Source organism: Dryas octopetala, chromosome 9 (genome assembly GCF_963921425.1).
Source record: "Dryas octopetala chromosome 9, drDryOcto1.1, whole genome shotgun sequence".
NCBI lineage: Eukaryota > Viridiplantae > Streptophyta > Magnoliopsida > Rosales > Rosaceae > Dryas > Dryas octopetala.
In genome coordinates this window covers 12,847,707-12,861,617 of record NC_141374.1, presented here as the reverse complement: position 1 = coordinate 12,861,617, position 13,911 = coordinate 12,847,707, and the positions used below count along the sequence as shown (strand labels likewise).

At 37.9% G+C, this 13,911-nt stretch overlaps 2 protein-coding genes across 2 annotated transcripts; both read right to left on the bottom strand.

Annotated features, from left to right (window-relative positions):
* Positions 1 to 208: 208 nt before the first annotated feature.
* Positions 209 to 5,736, bottom strand: LOC147274270 (dynamin-related protein 5A). Its single transcript, XM_086256145.1, has 16 exons — positions 5,434 to 5,736; positions 4,922 to 4,985; positions 4,648 to 4,755; positions 4,261 to 4,362; positions 3,895 to 3,945; positions 3,710 to 3,771; positions 3,466 to 3,556; positions 3,259 to 3,323; positions 2,382 to 2,576; positions 2,160 to 2,279; positions 1,875 to 1,945; positions 1,516 to 1,741; positions 1,365 to 1,415; positions 962 to 1,190; positions 675 to 814; positions 209 to 574 (listed from the first exon to the last, which is right to left on the bottom strand). The coding sequence occupies exons 1-16, from the start codon at positions 5,560 to 5,562 to the stop codon at positions 446 to 448; spliced, it is 1,833 nt and encodes a 610-aa protein (XP_086112271.1). The 5' UTR covers positions 5,563 to 5,736; the 3' UTR covers positions 209 to 445.
* A 3,650-nt stretch (positions 5,737 to 9,386) lies between these two features.
* LOC147274269 (UDP-glucose 4-epimerase GEPI48-like) lies at positions 9,387 to 13,832 on the bottom strand. Its single transcript, XM_086256710.1, has 9 exons — positions 13,490 to 13,832; positions 12,959 to 13,008; positions 12,724 to 12,859; positions 12,416 to 12,517; positions 11,955 to 12,182; positions 11,203 to 11,281; positions 10,862 to 10,944; positions 10,087 to 10,178; positions 9,387 to 9,823 (listed from the first exon to the last, which is right to left on the bottom strand). Exons 1-9 carry the CDS (start codon positions 13,670 to 13,672, stop codon positions 9,730 to 9,732), a joined length of 1,047 nt encoding a protein of 348 aa, XP_086112836.1. The 5' UTR covers positions 13,673 to 13,832; the 3' UTR covers positions 9,387 to 9,729.
* Between the last annotated feature and the right edge of the window lie 79 nt (positions 13,833 to 13,911).

The window sequence follows — 13,911 nt, the reverse complement described above, 5'->3', positions numbered from 1 at the left end:
ACATGCATTCTGTCTTCACATCTACAAGCATGGATTGACTTGAGAACATTGCTCAGACTACTTCCCAACAAATCACATGACACATAGACATAAATGATTCATTATAATTGACAAGCAAAACGAAAAGTACATTAACAATAATCAGACTGATTTACTAGCCAAACAATTTTTTTGAAACATTCAGAGGCATGCTTCAAGCAAAAACAAGTTGAAAAATATGACACATTCGTCTCGCACATCATATATACTATATAAATGTAGCAGTTAAAATAAAGAAGTATAACAACATCAATTTGTTAGTACATAAAATACACCAAGATGCCTCCCACCCGCCTTTTCCCCCATTACAACTAAATCTTAAATGAATGAATCATGTGGCCATCTCGACAAAATCCACAATCGAAAGAAATTGTGCACGTGTTTGTGCTTGTGCTGTGCTGCACATCTACTTGGACCAAGCAACTGAATCCATTTCTGCTTGAGCACTTCTGTATAACTCCAGCCTCTTTGTGAGGGCAGTGCGCCTCTCCATTACTGCCGGATCCTCATTCAGTAATGCCGACAACTGCTTTGTCTGCTCAAAGAATTTAGAGTCAATCAGGGTCAACATTTGATCTCAATGAGAACCATTATCATAAGCACACTTGCGAAGATGGGTGAAGACATGCACTTACCTCCAATTTTCCCAACTCAGTGAAGAAATGGTCAAGTAAGCTTCGTTTTGCCTCTCGGACTTGACAATAGACAACGGACTTGGGAATGGAGTTCCGCAAACTTGCACATACCATATTGACATAAGCCAGAACAGTTGTCCCTGTTTTTAAAAGGAAAAAAGAAAGTAATAGAATGAGTATTTTCACGATCATCAATGAACCCTGTTTTCAGTTAAGAGAATAGCAGATAAAGCAAAGTTTAACTGCAATAACCTACATGGAAGGCTAATTTTAAGTTTATGACTCACCAATTCGCCTGAGATATGAATCATTGTATCTATCAAAAATTGAATGTGAAGGGTTGCCACCCTTCTCAACATCTTGAGGAAGTTTACGGAAGAAATCAACGGTCAGGTAACTGCACTCCATATCAACTAGCTTTAGTGTTGCCTTCTTGCTTTCTTCTCTCATTCTCTCAAGTGAATCACAAGCTGCATTTGTAACCTCTACTCTAAGACCAGGATACTGCCTTAGCTCCTGTAAGTCAACCAGAGCAACATTTGTCCATCAGCTTGAAAAAGTATGAACCCAAGAGCAACATTTATCAAAGGGCTTCTAAAATTATGAGCACCATACATGAACAGTCAAGACTAACACAAACACAAAAAACAAAAATGAATGTAAATAAATTAAACATGGCTGTGAACATACTGGAGTCTCATTGACAGCCTTGTGAACCAGATCCTTCAAAAGAGCATGAACCTGGAACCACAAAATTGAAAATAGCTCGTCATTGAAGAAGCAGTGTAATTAAGTAAATACTTACAATTTGCACATAAGGAAAAGTAAGCTACTTTCATACCGCATCAACAGCTGCCTCGGCTGGGCCTCTTATAGTAATTACAGAGGACTCAATGAGACGACGGTATCCTTGTTCAGGAGCTATTAGATGAGGTTGATATCCATCAGCTTCAGTAATGAGCTTCCTTATATTTTCCATTGAAAGTTGCTTGTCAAATTGCAATCTTTTTAGAGCAGCAGGAAGCTGGTTATCAAAAACATTGTAAATCTTGTCACCCCCAGGACGCCTGTGGACAACAGAGAACACATTAAATTAAAATTATTTTATCTAACAGGTTAAAAAAAGGAAATTAAAATTGAGCCAAGCTGCACAGAGGCTCTGCCCATAATTGAGCAAGATGACTATTGTTTGAAACATACACTCCATCCAGATGCTCTTTATATGTCCCATCAAATAGACGACAAATTTCCATGATCGTATACAGCTTTCCCTGCAAGTCCAAAGCAATCAATCACTAGCAACTCTTGTAAAAGTTAAAAATTCAGGTCAACGTGAATATGAAGACTCACAGTATCACTGCCTTCCATCCCCAAGCAATAGAATAATTAATTAATTATTGATCAATACCAATATTATAACCGATCACTTTGACTTTAAAAGCATTCTATATTTTAAAATGATACTAAGAAAACGAGCAAACTTACACCAGCATCAGCAGAAATGGGCTTTCCAAGACGACTAAGTTCAGCTTCAAGTTCAGCAACGGTCTTGTTAATAAGGGACTGGATGCCTGGGATTTTTGACTTAATTACAGTTTCCAAATGCTGAAAAATTAACCCAAAAGTTTAAATCAAAAGAGTTACCAACTTGATTTTCTGTTAAAAAAATATTAATATCAGATTGAAGAAAGATATCCAGTTGCCTACCTTAGAAAGCATTTTTGCTAGATGCTCAGAACCCATTCTGTGAGCAAGGTGCTTGTATTCTGGGGTAGTGGCGAAATACTCACGTTCTCTACGCCTAGCAGCAATCATGTCAACATTTTTGTTGATATCCGCTTGTGAACGATTCACGACCCCAACCCAAGGAAACTTTAGTCGATATGACTTACCTTCCAATATCTAAGTAACCGAAAAAGGAAAAGAAACTCAGAATGCAATAGTGCAACAGTTATGCAGCTTCAATCTATCAAAGAAGGGTAATCCAAAATGCATAAACTGCCACACTCCTAGATAAATAAGTGACTTGTAAAAGGTGTGGGTGGGTGTGTGTGTGTGTCTGAGTGAGTGAGTGAGTGAACTCTAGTATCTACCCTATCAGAAAATAAAATCTGGAAACAAAAATGAGGGAGACTGGTTGAACAGGTGGAGACTCCTTAAGGATTTATGGTATATTATGATACTCATAAACAAAAAGATAAGGAAATTATGGTGCAACATTACAAACATATCATTGCCTATGAATTCATGTACATATACAAATGAATTGTTGGTAGACTCCTGTAAGCATCCTTGGTTGCAGTACCACCTTTCAAAGAACGCATATACAGATGAATCAGCCTGGATGCCTTAATATCCCAAACATTTTTTAGATATGCAGGTATAAATAATTGCAGAATCTGATATACACAACGCACATGAATGGCGTTTAAACCCTATTCCCCTATTTTTCAACAATAAGAGAGTAAAAAAAAAACTTTCAGGGAATAAAATGAAAAGCTTTATTTCCTTAGACTATCTAGCTTAATGGAGGATTGCCACATCCAGTGTCGAACAATTAAAACAAGATTCTAGGCCAACTTACTTCAACTGCGTCAGTACCCTTGTCCATAAGATCAATCTTTGTCAAGACTCCAATTGTCCTCTCCCCTATAAAACAAAATAAAAATATATTGAATCCTCAAACATTTAGATTTTCCTATGTGCTTGTGCAAGATGTTGCTATCTTGCACAAGAACATAGGAAAGCATGACCAAGCACAAGAATAAGAAATATGGGATGTGAGGGTCACCTGTTGGATCCACATCACGAGAGATCTTAATTGCATCAGATGTAGCAAGATCTTGATTGGCAGGTGAAACTGCCAGAATTATAGAGTTGGGCTGCATAAAATGTTCAACAGACAAAATGATTCACCATAATAAACACATTTATCCTTGCAAAATGATTCAAGATGATGAGTCACTAAAGGTCCACCGCTAAAACAAAAGAAAAGAAAAAAAAAACATAAAAATCAAAATTCCAATGGATATTACCTTCTCAATGTAAGAGCGAACCATATTTTCAATGTCTTGCACAATACTATCGGACTGACCCTCTGCATTCCCCAAGCCATTTTGTTAGTGTTATCTTACATACACAATTTATAATTTACTCTCATTTCTTTTGCAAATAAAACTGTAGAAAGGAAAGAAGAATTAATGAGACCCGTGATACTTACCAACAGCTACTTTTGTAAGCCCAGGAAGATCAATAAGGGTCAAGTTGACAACTGCCAAGAATAAAAAAAATATAAAAAAATTTATATTACTAAAAGATAACATGTAAATGCATATAAAAAAACTACATCATGTGCGAATGTTTTCAAGCAAAGGGATTCGAGAAAATTTTACATGAAGTCCAATAGCTTTCAAATTTTACATGAAGTCCAAGTAAAATACCATAGTTCCATGTTCTAAGGTAGGTGGCATACCATGTCCTCATTCTCATTCCAAAATTTAGAAGGATCCAAGTTTTAGATTACTATGTGCCCAAATTAAGGCAAGATGCAAAATAAGTACAAGAAAACAAATCAAATTTATCTTACCATTAGGAGAATATATGCTAAGATGAATCGGCACGCTAGAGATTTGTTTTGAGCGGCCAGTTTCTCGATCTGTCTCGTCTGCAATCTCCTTTCTCACAGCAGCTGTACAAATGTGATTAACGTAACACGTTAATCATGTAAAATGAAATAAGTACACAGATAAATCTCTCTCTGTAACTTTACACAGTAATAAATATAAGAAATATTTGACCATTGATTTTTCTTCTTTTTGTGTTACTTTCAAAGTTTAATGTGTTGAAGTTCATTTAACAGGCAAACTCTTTATGGAAACTCTACAGATATGGATACCACCAAGATTAAATGGCATTGTCACATAACAACAAAAATCCTGACAAGCAAAATCAGAAGGAAGATAAAGAAACCTACCAAAATCGGTGAACCTTTTCCTAGGAAGGTGGAGAAACTCTGCATATTCTCTGCTGCCCGCTTCAATCTTATGAAGTTGCAAGACAAGTGGACGCCGAGTAACAATTCCTGCAATTATTTCCCCATGCATCATTTCCCAAACATCCAAGTAGAAAAATCACTATAAACAAGAACTAATGCCGTAAAGAACAGGTAAAGAAGCGGCAGTCACTAACTAAATGACTAAACATACTGCCACAAATAACTGAGATTGCTCGGGCTTGAATAATCTTACCGGATCCACGAGGTAAAAAGTCCTTCCCAACAATGCTCTCCAAGACAGAAGACTTCCCTGAACTCTGTATGACAAAACAGAAACATAAGTAAACAATTGTGTTAACATCACAATAAATTCATTCCTTTCACTTTTATTGTCAAATTTTCTATTATATTCAACATCACACCAAATAACTATTAATATTTCAGTTTTGCTCCTTCCAAATTAACAAGCATTTTTCACCGAATTTTATTTTCTTTTCAAGCAGCATAATTAAAAACTAATTCAAATTTTAAACTCATCCAACTTATTACGAATCTGTGAATAATCAAACTAAGTACAATAGCTAACCTCATCCAGTAACAATTTGTGCAACAAAGTTGAAGCAAACAAAGCAAACAAACATTTCCAAATAGAAAATCAAGCATCAAGTTACAGAGCAATAGCAAAATTGACAAAGCAAAGCTCATACAGATGCATGCATCAATCAGAGAGGTAAGGTAGGAGAAGGTGAGGGATCGGGAGCTGACCTGGCCACCGACGACGGCGATGGCGGGGAGGGAGTCCCAGAGAGTTGGTAATGCGCTTGCTTCGCCATGGTCACCAAGAGCTGTGCAAGCTCTTTGGATTTTGTTCACCAAGGAGATCAGGTTCTCCATCTCTACTTCTGGAAGTGGCGATTACGGCGTCAGACTCAGGTCGCCCGGATCTGACGCGAAGCTTCAAAACGTTGACGTTTTGGAGATCTGCGACGACGATGACGGTGATGGGCCGGCCACAGAGAGAGAGAGAGAGAGAGAGAGAGAGAGAGAGAGAGAGGAAAGGAGGAGGTAGTGGATGTTATACAAGCGTGAGCGTGTTGAAAAGAAGTTCGAATTGTTGTTTGTTTGACGGTGAGAGCCGCTTCGAGTGTGTAAAGTCCTAATGTATCACAAAACGACTTGCGTTGCAGCTCAATTCGCCCGACTCGCTAGATCTACGTTGTCAGGTCGTTCTCCAATATTTTCGGTGCTGCCCAATATTTTTCGACCAAAAATGGTATCTTTTATAATTTTATTTGAACTTTTTTATTGTTTTAAAATTAAAAATTTAACTTCACTCCGCCGGCTGAAAATGATACGTTAAATTTCAATAACAAAAAAAATTCAATAGCTTATGGCCAACGAGAACATTTGATTTATTAATGGATGCAATCAATCTCTTTTTGTTGAAGAAGATCTCTACTAAAAAAAAAATTTATATATACCGAGTGTATGTATTCTTCCTTTCACAATAAATGATTATATAACTAACATGTAAAAAATATTATAAAAGTGTGGGTATATATTTACTCAGGCTCCTTCTATTGAAGTATATCTCAACTTATTTAAGTTGAGGTATACCCTATTAGGGCCCACACGAGTCGTTTTGTATTGATCTAAACCGTTCATTTTTTACATCTCCATTGATAGATCATCATTGCAAAAAATTAGCTAAATCGAAAATCATTTACCTATCTAACTTTGATCAAATAAATGGACGAACCAAATATTTTCGATGAAACCGTCCATTTGTTTTATCAAAGTTAGATAGGCAAATGATTTCTGATTTGGCTAATTTTTTGCAAGAATAATCTATCAATGAAGATGTAAAAAATGAACGGTTCGAATCGACACAAAACGACTTATGTGGGCCCCAACAAGATCATACCTTAACATAAATAAGTTACATTTAAATTGAGGTATATCTCAATAGAAGGAGCCTGTATATATATACATGTTATGCAAATTTTTCTCTTCTATTGAAATACAGGAGTGAGATATCTCATTGAACAAGTCCAAGTTTTTTTGGTTCTTTGAATAAACTTTTAACTTGAACGAATACAAGCATATTTGTATTATCCACCCTATCATCTTACTTTTATTGGTATTCACAATCTTATTTTTGAGAGCTACTGTTTGCACACCCTTTTTTTTTCTTTTTGCACACCCCTATTAAAAAAAAAACCAAAAAAAAAAAAAGACAATACACCCTCCCTTCTTTCCCTCTATTTTTTCTCTTGTTGACACCCCCCTTCCCCTGTTTTTTTTTTTTCTTCTTCTTCTCCAGCCAGCCCCTCCACCCAACCCACCTAGCCCCTCAACCCCCTCACCCGACCCACCCCTCCCTCCCTCCCCCTCCGGCCTCCCCCCTCCACCCAACCCACCTAGCCCCTCAGCCCCTGCACCGACACCCTCAGCCCCTGCACCACCAAAATAGCCAACCCACCGACCCCCCTCAGCCGCTGCACCGACCCCCCTCAGCCCCTGCACCACCAAAACAGCCACATTCTTCTCTCTCTCTCTCTCCTCTCGCCCAAGAAAATAGCAAAAAAAAAAAAAAAGGTTGCAGGTGGTTTGGCAGACCAGTGCCGAACCACCTGCAACCTTTTTTTTTGTTTTTTGCTATTTGCTTGGGCGAGAGGAGAGAGAGAGAGAGAGAGAGAGAGAGAGAGATAGAGAGAGAAGAATGTGGCTGTTTTGGTGGTGCAGGGGCTGAGGGGGGTCGGTGCAACGGCTGAGGGGGGTCAGTGGGTTGGTTGTTTTGGTGGTGCAGGGGCTGGGGGGGTTGGTGCAGCGGCTGAGCAGGGGCTAGGTGGGTTGGGTAGAGGGGGGAGGCCGGAGGGCGAAGGAGGGAGGGGTGGGTCGGGTGAGGGGGTTGAGGGGCTAGGTGGGTTGGGTGGAGGGGCTGGCTGGAGAAGAAGAAGAAAAAAAAAACAGAGGAAGGGGGGTGTGAATGAGAGAAAAAAGAGAGGGAAAGAAGGGAGGATGTGTAATAAAATGAGGGTATTTTGGTAATGGGTTGGGTGTGTGTTGAGAGGTTTTGAATTTGAGGTAAATGTGTGGGGTGTGTAGGAGAAAAAAAGAGAAAAAGGGTGTGCAAAAAGAAAAAAAAAAAAGGTGTGCAAATAGCAGCCCTCTTATTTTTAAACTTTAACATGTAATATGTAAAGTTTCTAGAGGTTGAAAAAAGAAATTTATAGTAATAATTTTCCAAGTTCACCAAAAGGAAAGAAAGACTTCATTTCATAACCTATGAAGTGCGCCAAAACCCATTTTGGAGTTTGAATCATAGCTGTTTGTTTGTTTGCCTGTTGGCCCGTTGGGGAACCATGATTTTTCTACCTGGAATTATTTTGCTTTGTCTTATAATAATGAAGGTTCCAAAGTTTCAAATCTCCAATTCTTAGGCATAGCGTTTGGTTTAACCGTTTAACTTACTAGACAACATCTACATCTGTGCAGATTTGAATTCGTGCTTTAATAAGGATGGTCCACCATCTTTTGAAGTTGAGGTGCTGCCATATATATTCAAACTCCTGCCCAACGGCACAAAGTGATGTCAGATCGCAAAAGGTTGAGGCAACCCTCTTACCAAATATCAAGTTTTAATAGAACAATAATTGAGTCATCCCTCCATATACACCCTATTTCTCAAAAAATGCTTGTTCGGTAGTGCAGGTTCGGGATTGAAATCGTTCATTTTTTAGACCACCTATTAAAGATCATTTCTGTAAAAAATCAACTTAATCGGAAATCGTTTAGTTATATAATTATTATCGAATAAATAGACAATTTGTATTTAAAAAGTAGTTTCTTAACCAAACCATCCATTTATTTTATTTATTCGATAACAGTTATATAACCAAATGATTTTCGATTTAATTAATTTTTTATAAAAATAACTTTAATAAGTGATATAAAAAATAAATAGTTTCGATCCTAAGTCTACAGTGCCAAACAAGCATTTTTGGGGAGTGAGATAACCCAAGTATTGTCCGCTTTAAAAATGAAGGTGAGCCCATAAAACAACAATACTTGTCTCACAGTCCCTAGTGGGAGGAGTTTCTCCGACTCTTTCTCATAATAACATGTTTTTTTATTTTATCTTTTCATTCTAACTAGATAAAATATAATTCATAAATTAAACAAAAAAAACCAAAAAGAACATATGTAAGAGAAAGTTGGACCAGGGGCTGAGGCAAATATTGTCCCCCATAAAAAGGCTCCAACACTTGCATGTGAATATTTTTTTGTCAATAATATTTTTCAATCTTTAACTGATCAGGGCCATTTTCTCTGTCAAAAAAACCACCTCATCCCTACCTAAACCCAAGGCACCAAGCATTTTGGGCCCCTCACAACATGCATTGGCTACAAAATAAAAGAGCCCATCACCTTTTTTGATGGACTGGCGGCCCAAGGCCCAAGAAGAAATTGACTAATGCAAACTGCACAGGGCCTGGCTACCCTAACAATGATATGAAGGAACCCATTTCACAACACAGAGCAAACCACAGTTTCTTGTGAACAGTATCCCGAAATCCTGTATTACCAACAATAGGAGCGATATGGTCTCCTGAGTCCTGATCTTATCAAAACAGATCCACAGGGACCACAGATGGCACATATGTAACAGCATTTGGGTAGAATATTGTATTGATAAAATTGTGATGAAGGAAAGGTGAAAACATAAAATAGCATAACATTGATTGGCCAAGTAATCCAGAATTATACCACAATGACTGACTATCAGCTCAAAAATCTGCAATAAAGTTCAGGAACACCTAATCTCTGGAAGGCCATAAAAGCTTTACATCGAGGGTGAGAGATGACCACTATACTAAATTATAAAGCATATGGAACTATAAGCTTAAGACCAAAAAAAGAAAAAAAAAAAATGAAACTATCAGCTTTCAGTTACTACAGTATGGGGATCCGTAGCCATTAGGATTTTCGCTAGCCTAGTTCCACTGATGATGACCACTAAACTACACTGTATTAAGCATATGAAACTATTATCAGCTTTCAGTTGGTATTGTTCGAAGATGCATAGCCATATGGATTATTGCTAGCCCAGTTCCACTGATCACGACACATGTCATCAATGCTATATTTCGCCCTGCAGAGGAGATTAAGCATGTAAGATATAAAACATGATTCATTTTTATCACCTTTACATTATTCATTTTTATAACATACAGGTGAATAATTGGGATTGATGCAACCGTACCAAGAAACATCCACTATTGTACAAAAAGAGCCAAGTATGAAACAACAAAAGGCTTAGCTTTACACTCAGTCAACCATGGTAAAAGAATTCCATTTAGTTCATATAATAATCGTAGACCCTGCATAAAAATTTGCCCGTAACTTATTACTTACTTCCAGTTCAGTTCCCTTGCTGCCTTTTCTGTTGATGCATACACAACTTCAGCATCACCAGGTCTCCGCCCAGCAATGACAAGTGGAATTTTCTGAAACAGTAGAACAGGAAACATATAAGCTTAGCCAAAAAGAGAGGTGATCAAAGACAAATTGAGAAATGTTGAACAGGATGAATATTGCAGAAAAAGGTCTGAGATTAATCCAATGGTGAGTCCTTCTAAAGAATTAAACAAGATATTGTCCAACCTAGAAGTTCTAGTATTTGAGAAATCAGAAGTCATTCTTACGGTGGGTGAAGGTAAAAGGATTGAGTGAGGACGAGGTAGGTCTTTGGTTCAAGTTTTGCAAATAAAGGTTAAACAATTAGTTAGTCATAGATTGGCCAAGCTAACACCACAGGCAGTAAAGATCTCATTTCCATCATGTCCAAACTTTGAAGCATGATCCACACTTCTGTCCAATTTCTGATATGGAATATATGACCAGGCAGTAATACCCACCTCTATCCTAAAAATTCAATAGATATACAAAAAAAACACTTCCACAGAGAAAGAGCCTCAATTTTATACACTACACATGTACAGCAAAAAATTGGGCTTAGAAACCAATGCAATAGCCAATCACTGTCAGGGACTATTGCCTCAACTGAACCATTGATTTCCAGTGCAATGAAACTTTTTTAACAAGAAGCAGCACACACAAGTTTTTAAGAGTCACAGGGATCAAAATGGGGGAGGAACACTGAAATAATATATGAAAAGAAAAAACTGACCTTTCCAGATGCCTTTTCAAATGCCGCAACCATCTCTAAGACTGATGTTCCTTTACCTGTACCTAAATTGTACACCTCGCAACCTGTGGATACATACACAAATGATGTTCACAAACACAACATCTCCGTGTAACAAAGAGAAAGTAAAATGCTATAGTTCTATATTGAACCATGTCTAAACCACATTAACATGTGATCTGTACACACCAAAACATCACATTTGAGGCAAGAGACATTAAACAGTTTGAGGGTGTGGCATGACATCAAACACACCCAAGGGAAAACTAACAGAAACAGGGCAATATCAGAAACAAAGAATGTGACAATTTTAGAACCCATACCTATATCAGCCTCTTCTAGCTTGTTTAATGCAGCTATGTGCCCATCTGCTAAATCAAGAACATGAATATAATCACGCACCTGAAATGGGACGAACACCATCAAGATTGAGCTTCCACCAAAAGTATAGGACTAAAGTCTGAAAGGGAAAAACAAATGATGCACACCTAATACCCCTAAATTTCCAGTTGCAGAAACACATGATTAATCCATACAATACAATTTAGAATCGTTTAAAGAAGGTGAAATATTAATGGATATAGACACCAAGCCAGCAGTGAAGATCTCATTCCCATCATCTCTCCACTTCTGTACAATTTGACTATGTGGGTAAGACCCACCTCTATCCTAAAAAATAAAATTCAATGGATTTATAGAAATCACTTTGCAGAATGAGGTCCCCAATTTACACACTACACATATTCATAAAGAATCAGGATCAGGATCAGGGTCCCGATTCATTAACCAAGCACTGACAGGGACTACTGCCTCAACTGAACCATTTATGTTTACTGTAATGAACCACCAAAACAATTTTTTAATAAGCATACACAAGTTTCTAAGAGACACAAGGATGACAACGGGGAAGAACACTGAAATATTGAAAATAGATACCAAGCCAGTAATGAAAAACTCAAGTAATCAGGTAAACAGAGCATCTATGTAAGTTCTAATACTGCACACACAACCAAGTTGCATACTTATGCACATATGAAAAGAATTTGTTTAAAATAAAAGGCTACATGGAACATACCCCAGTACCATCTTTGGTATTATAGTCAGTTCCAAACACAGTCAGGGCTTCACGCCTGCCAACAGCAACTTGTTGCACAAACGGCATGAGATTGTTTGGGATTCCGCAGGGATCTTCACCAACATAGCCACTAGGATGTGCACCAACGGGATTGAAGTATCTCAGCAATATGATTTTCCAATCAGAGTCTGAGTGGTAAATATCACGAGCAATTTCTTCTATGATAAGCTGAAAATATAAACCTCATTAGGCATCATTGAAGATATCAAGAAAGAAGATCCTGAGCAGCAACATTTATAATGGATAAAAAAGATGCATCAGATAAATTAAGAAGCTGCATATGTATAGTATCAAAACTGTGATAATTAAAATGGAGATGCAAAAGTGACACTCTTACTGAGCAGTTAACCATACGTATTTGATGTGCCAACTTAGATATGCCTAATTATTACTGCATATACCTTAGTTCGTCCGTATGGATTTGTTGCAGAAAGAGGGAACTCTTCTGTACATGGGACCACCTTCGGCCAACCATAAACAGTGGCTGACGATGAGAACACAAGCTGAAATTATTCAAAATGAATGTGAAATCCAAGTCAAAGAAAGATCAGATACAATCAAAATCAGCATTTAGAAACATCACCAAAGAGGTATTATCATTTAAAACATGGGAGCTCAAATATGAGAAGCCCCATTAAACAATCGATTGTATGTCATCAACATGCTTTCAAAGATGAAGGAACTAAGTGCTTGACATAGGGGGGAGAACCTTTTTGCATCCATGGGCAGCCATGACTTCCAACAAAGTAATTGTCCCAATTAGATTGTTGTCATAGTAGAGCAATGGTTTCTGCACACTTTCACCAACTGCTTTCAGTCCAGCAAAGTGTATGACCGCATCAAATCTGCAACACGCGCAAATGAAATAGTTTTACATCGGGATTCCCTAAAGCTTAAATAGCAGATTAAAGATAAGTTTTAAGTTTTCAGGTGAACATCCTTACGGTGTTGAAGAAAAGAGTTTATCCAGTTCTGGTTTGTCCCGGAGATCCAGCTGCAGTTGGAAATAGAATTATGAGAAATCATGTCCCTCCATGAATCTAACCAATTAACAGTAATACACTGGAAACACTCAACCCCAAAACCCATCTCTGCCGTCACTAAAAAGGTTCAAAACTCTAATATTTCTCAGCGGCTACATATAATATATATAAAATGACAGTTCAACAGAAAGCACAAACATCAAGGAATTACATAATGTTCCCAAAACACTCAAACAGTGAACCTAGCAAGCACAATACAGTGTTCTTTAATATACCCAAACAAAAAAAAATAATACATAACCCAACTATTCTATCTTTATAAATAAATGAATTATTGTGCCAAATAAAATAGCAATTTTTGAAAGTTAGGTATTCAGGTTGAACAACAACCAAAGACTGTCATAGAATCAAAATTGAAGCCAAAGAAAAAGTGCAAATTAAACACAAAATCAACCAATTACCAAATTGAAACCCAACAAAAAAAATGCAAACCTTGTGAAAGGAGAGGTTCTGGCCGAAATCAGAGGCAAGTTCTCGGACACGTTGAATGGCGAGTTCGGAGGAGTTGTCGAGATTATCAACAACGGTGGTCTTGAAGCCGCCGAGTAAGAGCTGTAAGACAGTGTGGGACCCGATGTAACCGGCTCCGCCGGTGACCAGTATGCTCTTGGCCATGAACGGAATTAGGGCTGTGACCGGAGAGCGAAGTGTGCAGCGAGGCAGAGGAATGAGAGAGAAGAAGCGAGGTGGTGGTTGACGAAGAAAGGGTGAATGTTTTGGGGGTTTTGGCACCGCGGCAAAAGCATGAAAGAGAGGCCAATATATAGGAATCGATAATGCCGGTCCCAGTCGCCAGACTTTAACTTTTTGCAGGACCAGAAGGGAGTCATCAGTGGGTTGTAAGTTACCGAAAT

Excerpts from the sequence above, each read along its gene's own strand:
- LOC147274270 (XM_086256145.1), bottom strand. The coding sequence starts at position 5,562 with ATGGAGAACCTGATCTCCTTGGTGAACAAAATCCAAAGAGCTTGCACA. Across the intron at positions 815-961 it reads TTCATATCTCAGGCGAATTG|GGACAACTGTTCTGGCTTAT; the intron begins GTGAGTCATAAA and ends TTTTAAAAACAG. Across the intron at positions 575-674 it reads CTGAGTTGGGAAAATTGGAG|ACAAAGCAGTTGTCGGCATT; the intron begins GTAAGTGCATGT and ends TTCTTTGAGCAG.
- LOC147274269 (XM_086256710.1), bottom strand. The coding sequence starts at position 13,672 with ATGGCCAAGAGCATACTGGTCACCGGCGGAGCCGGTTACATCGGGTCC. Across the intron at positions 11,282-11,954 it reads ATACCAAAGATGGTACTGGG|GTGCGTGATTATATTCATGT; the intron begins GTATGTTCCATG and ends GTCCCATTTCAG. Across the intron at positions 10,179-10,861 it reads TTGAAAAGGCATCTGGAAAG|AAAATTCCACTTGTCATTGC; the intron begins GTCAGTTTTTTC and ends CTACTGTTTCAG.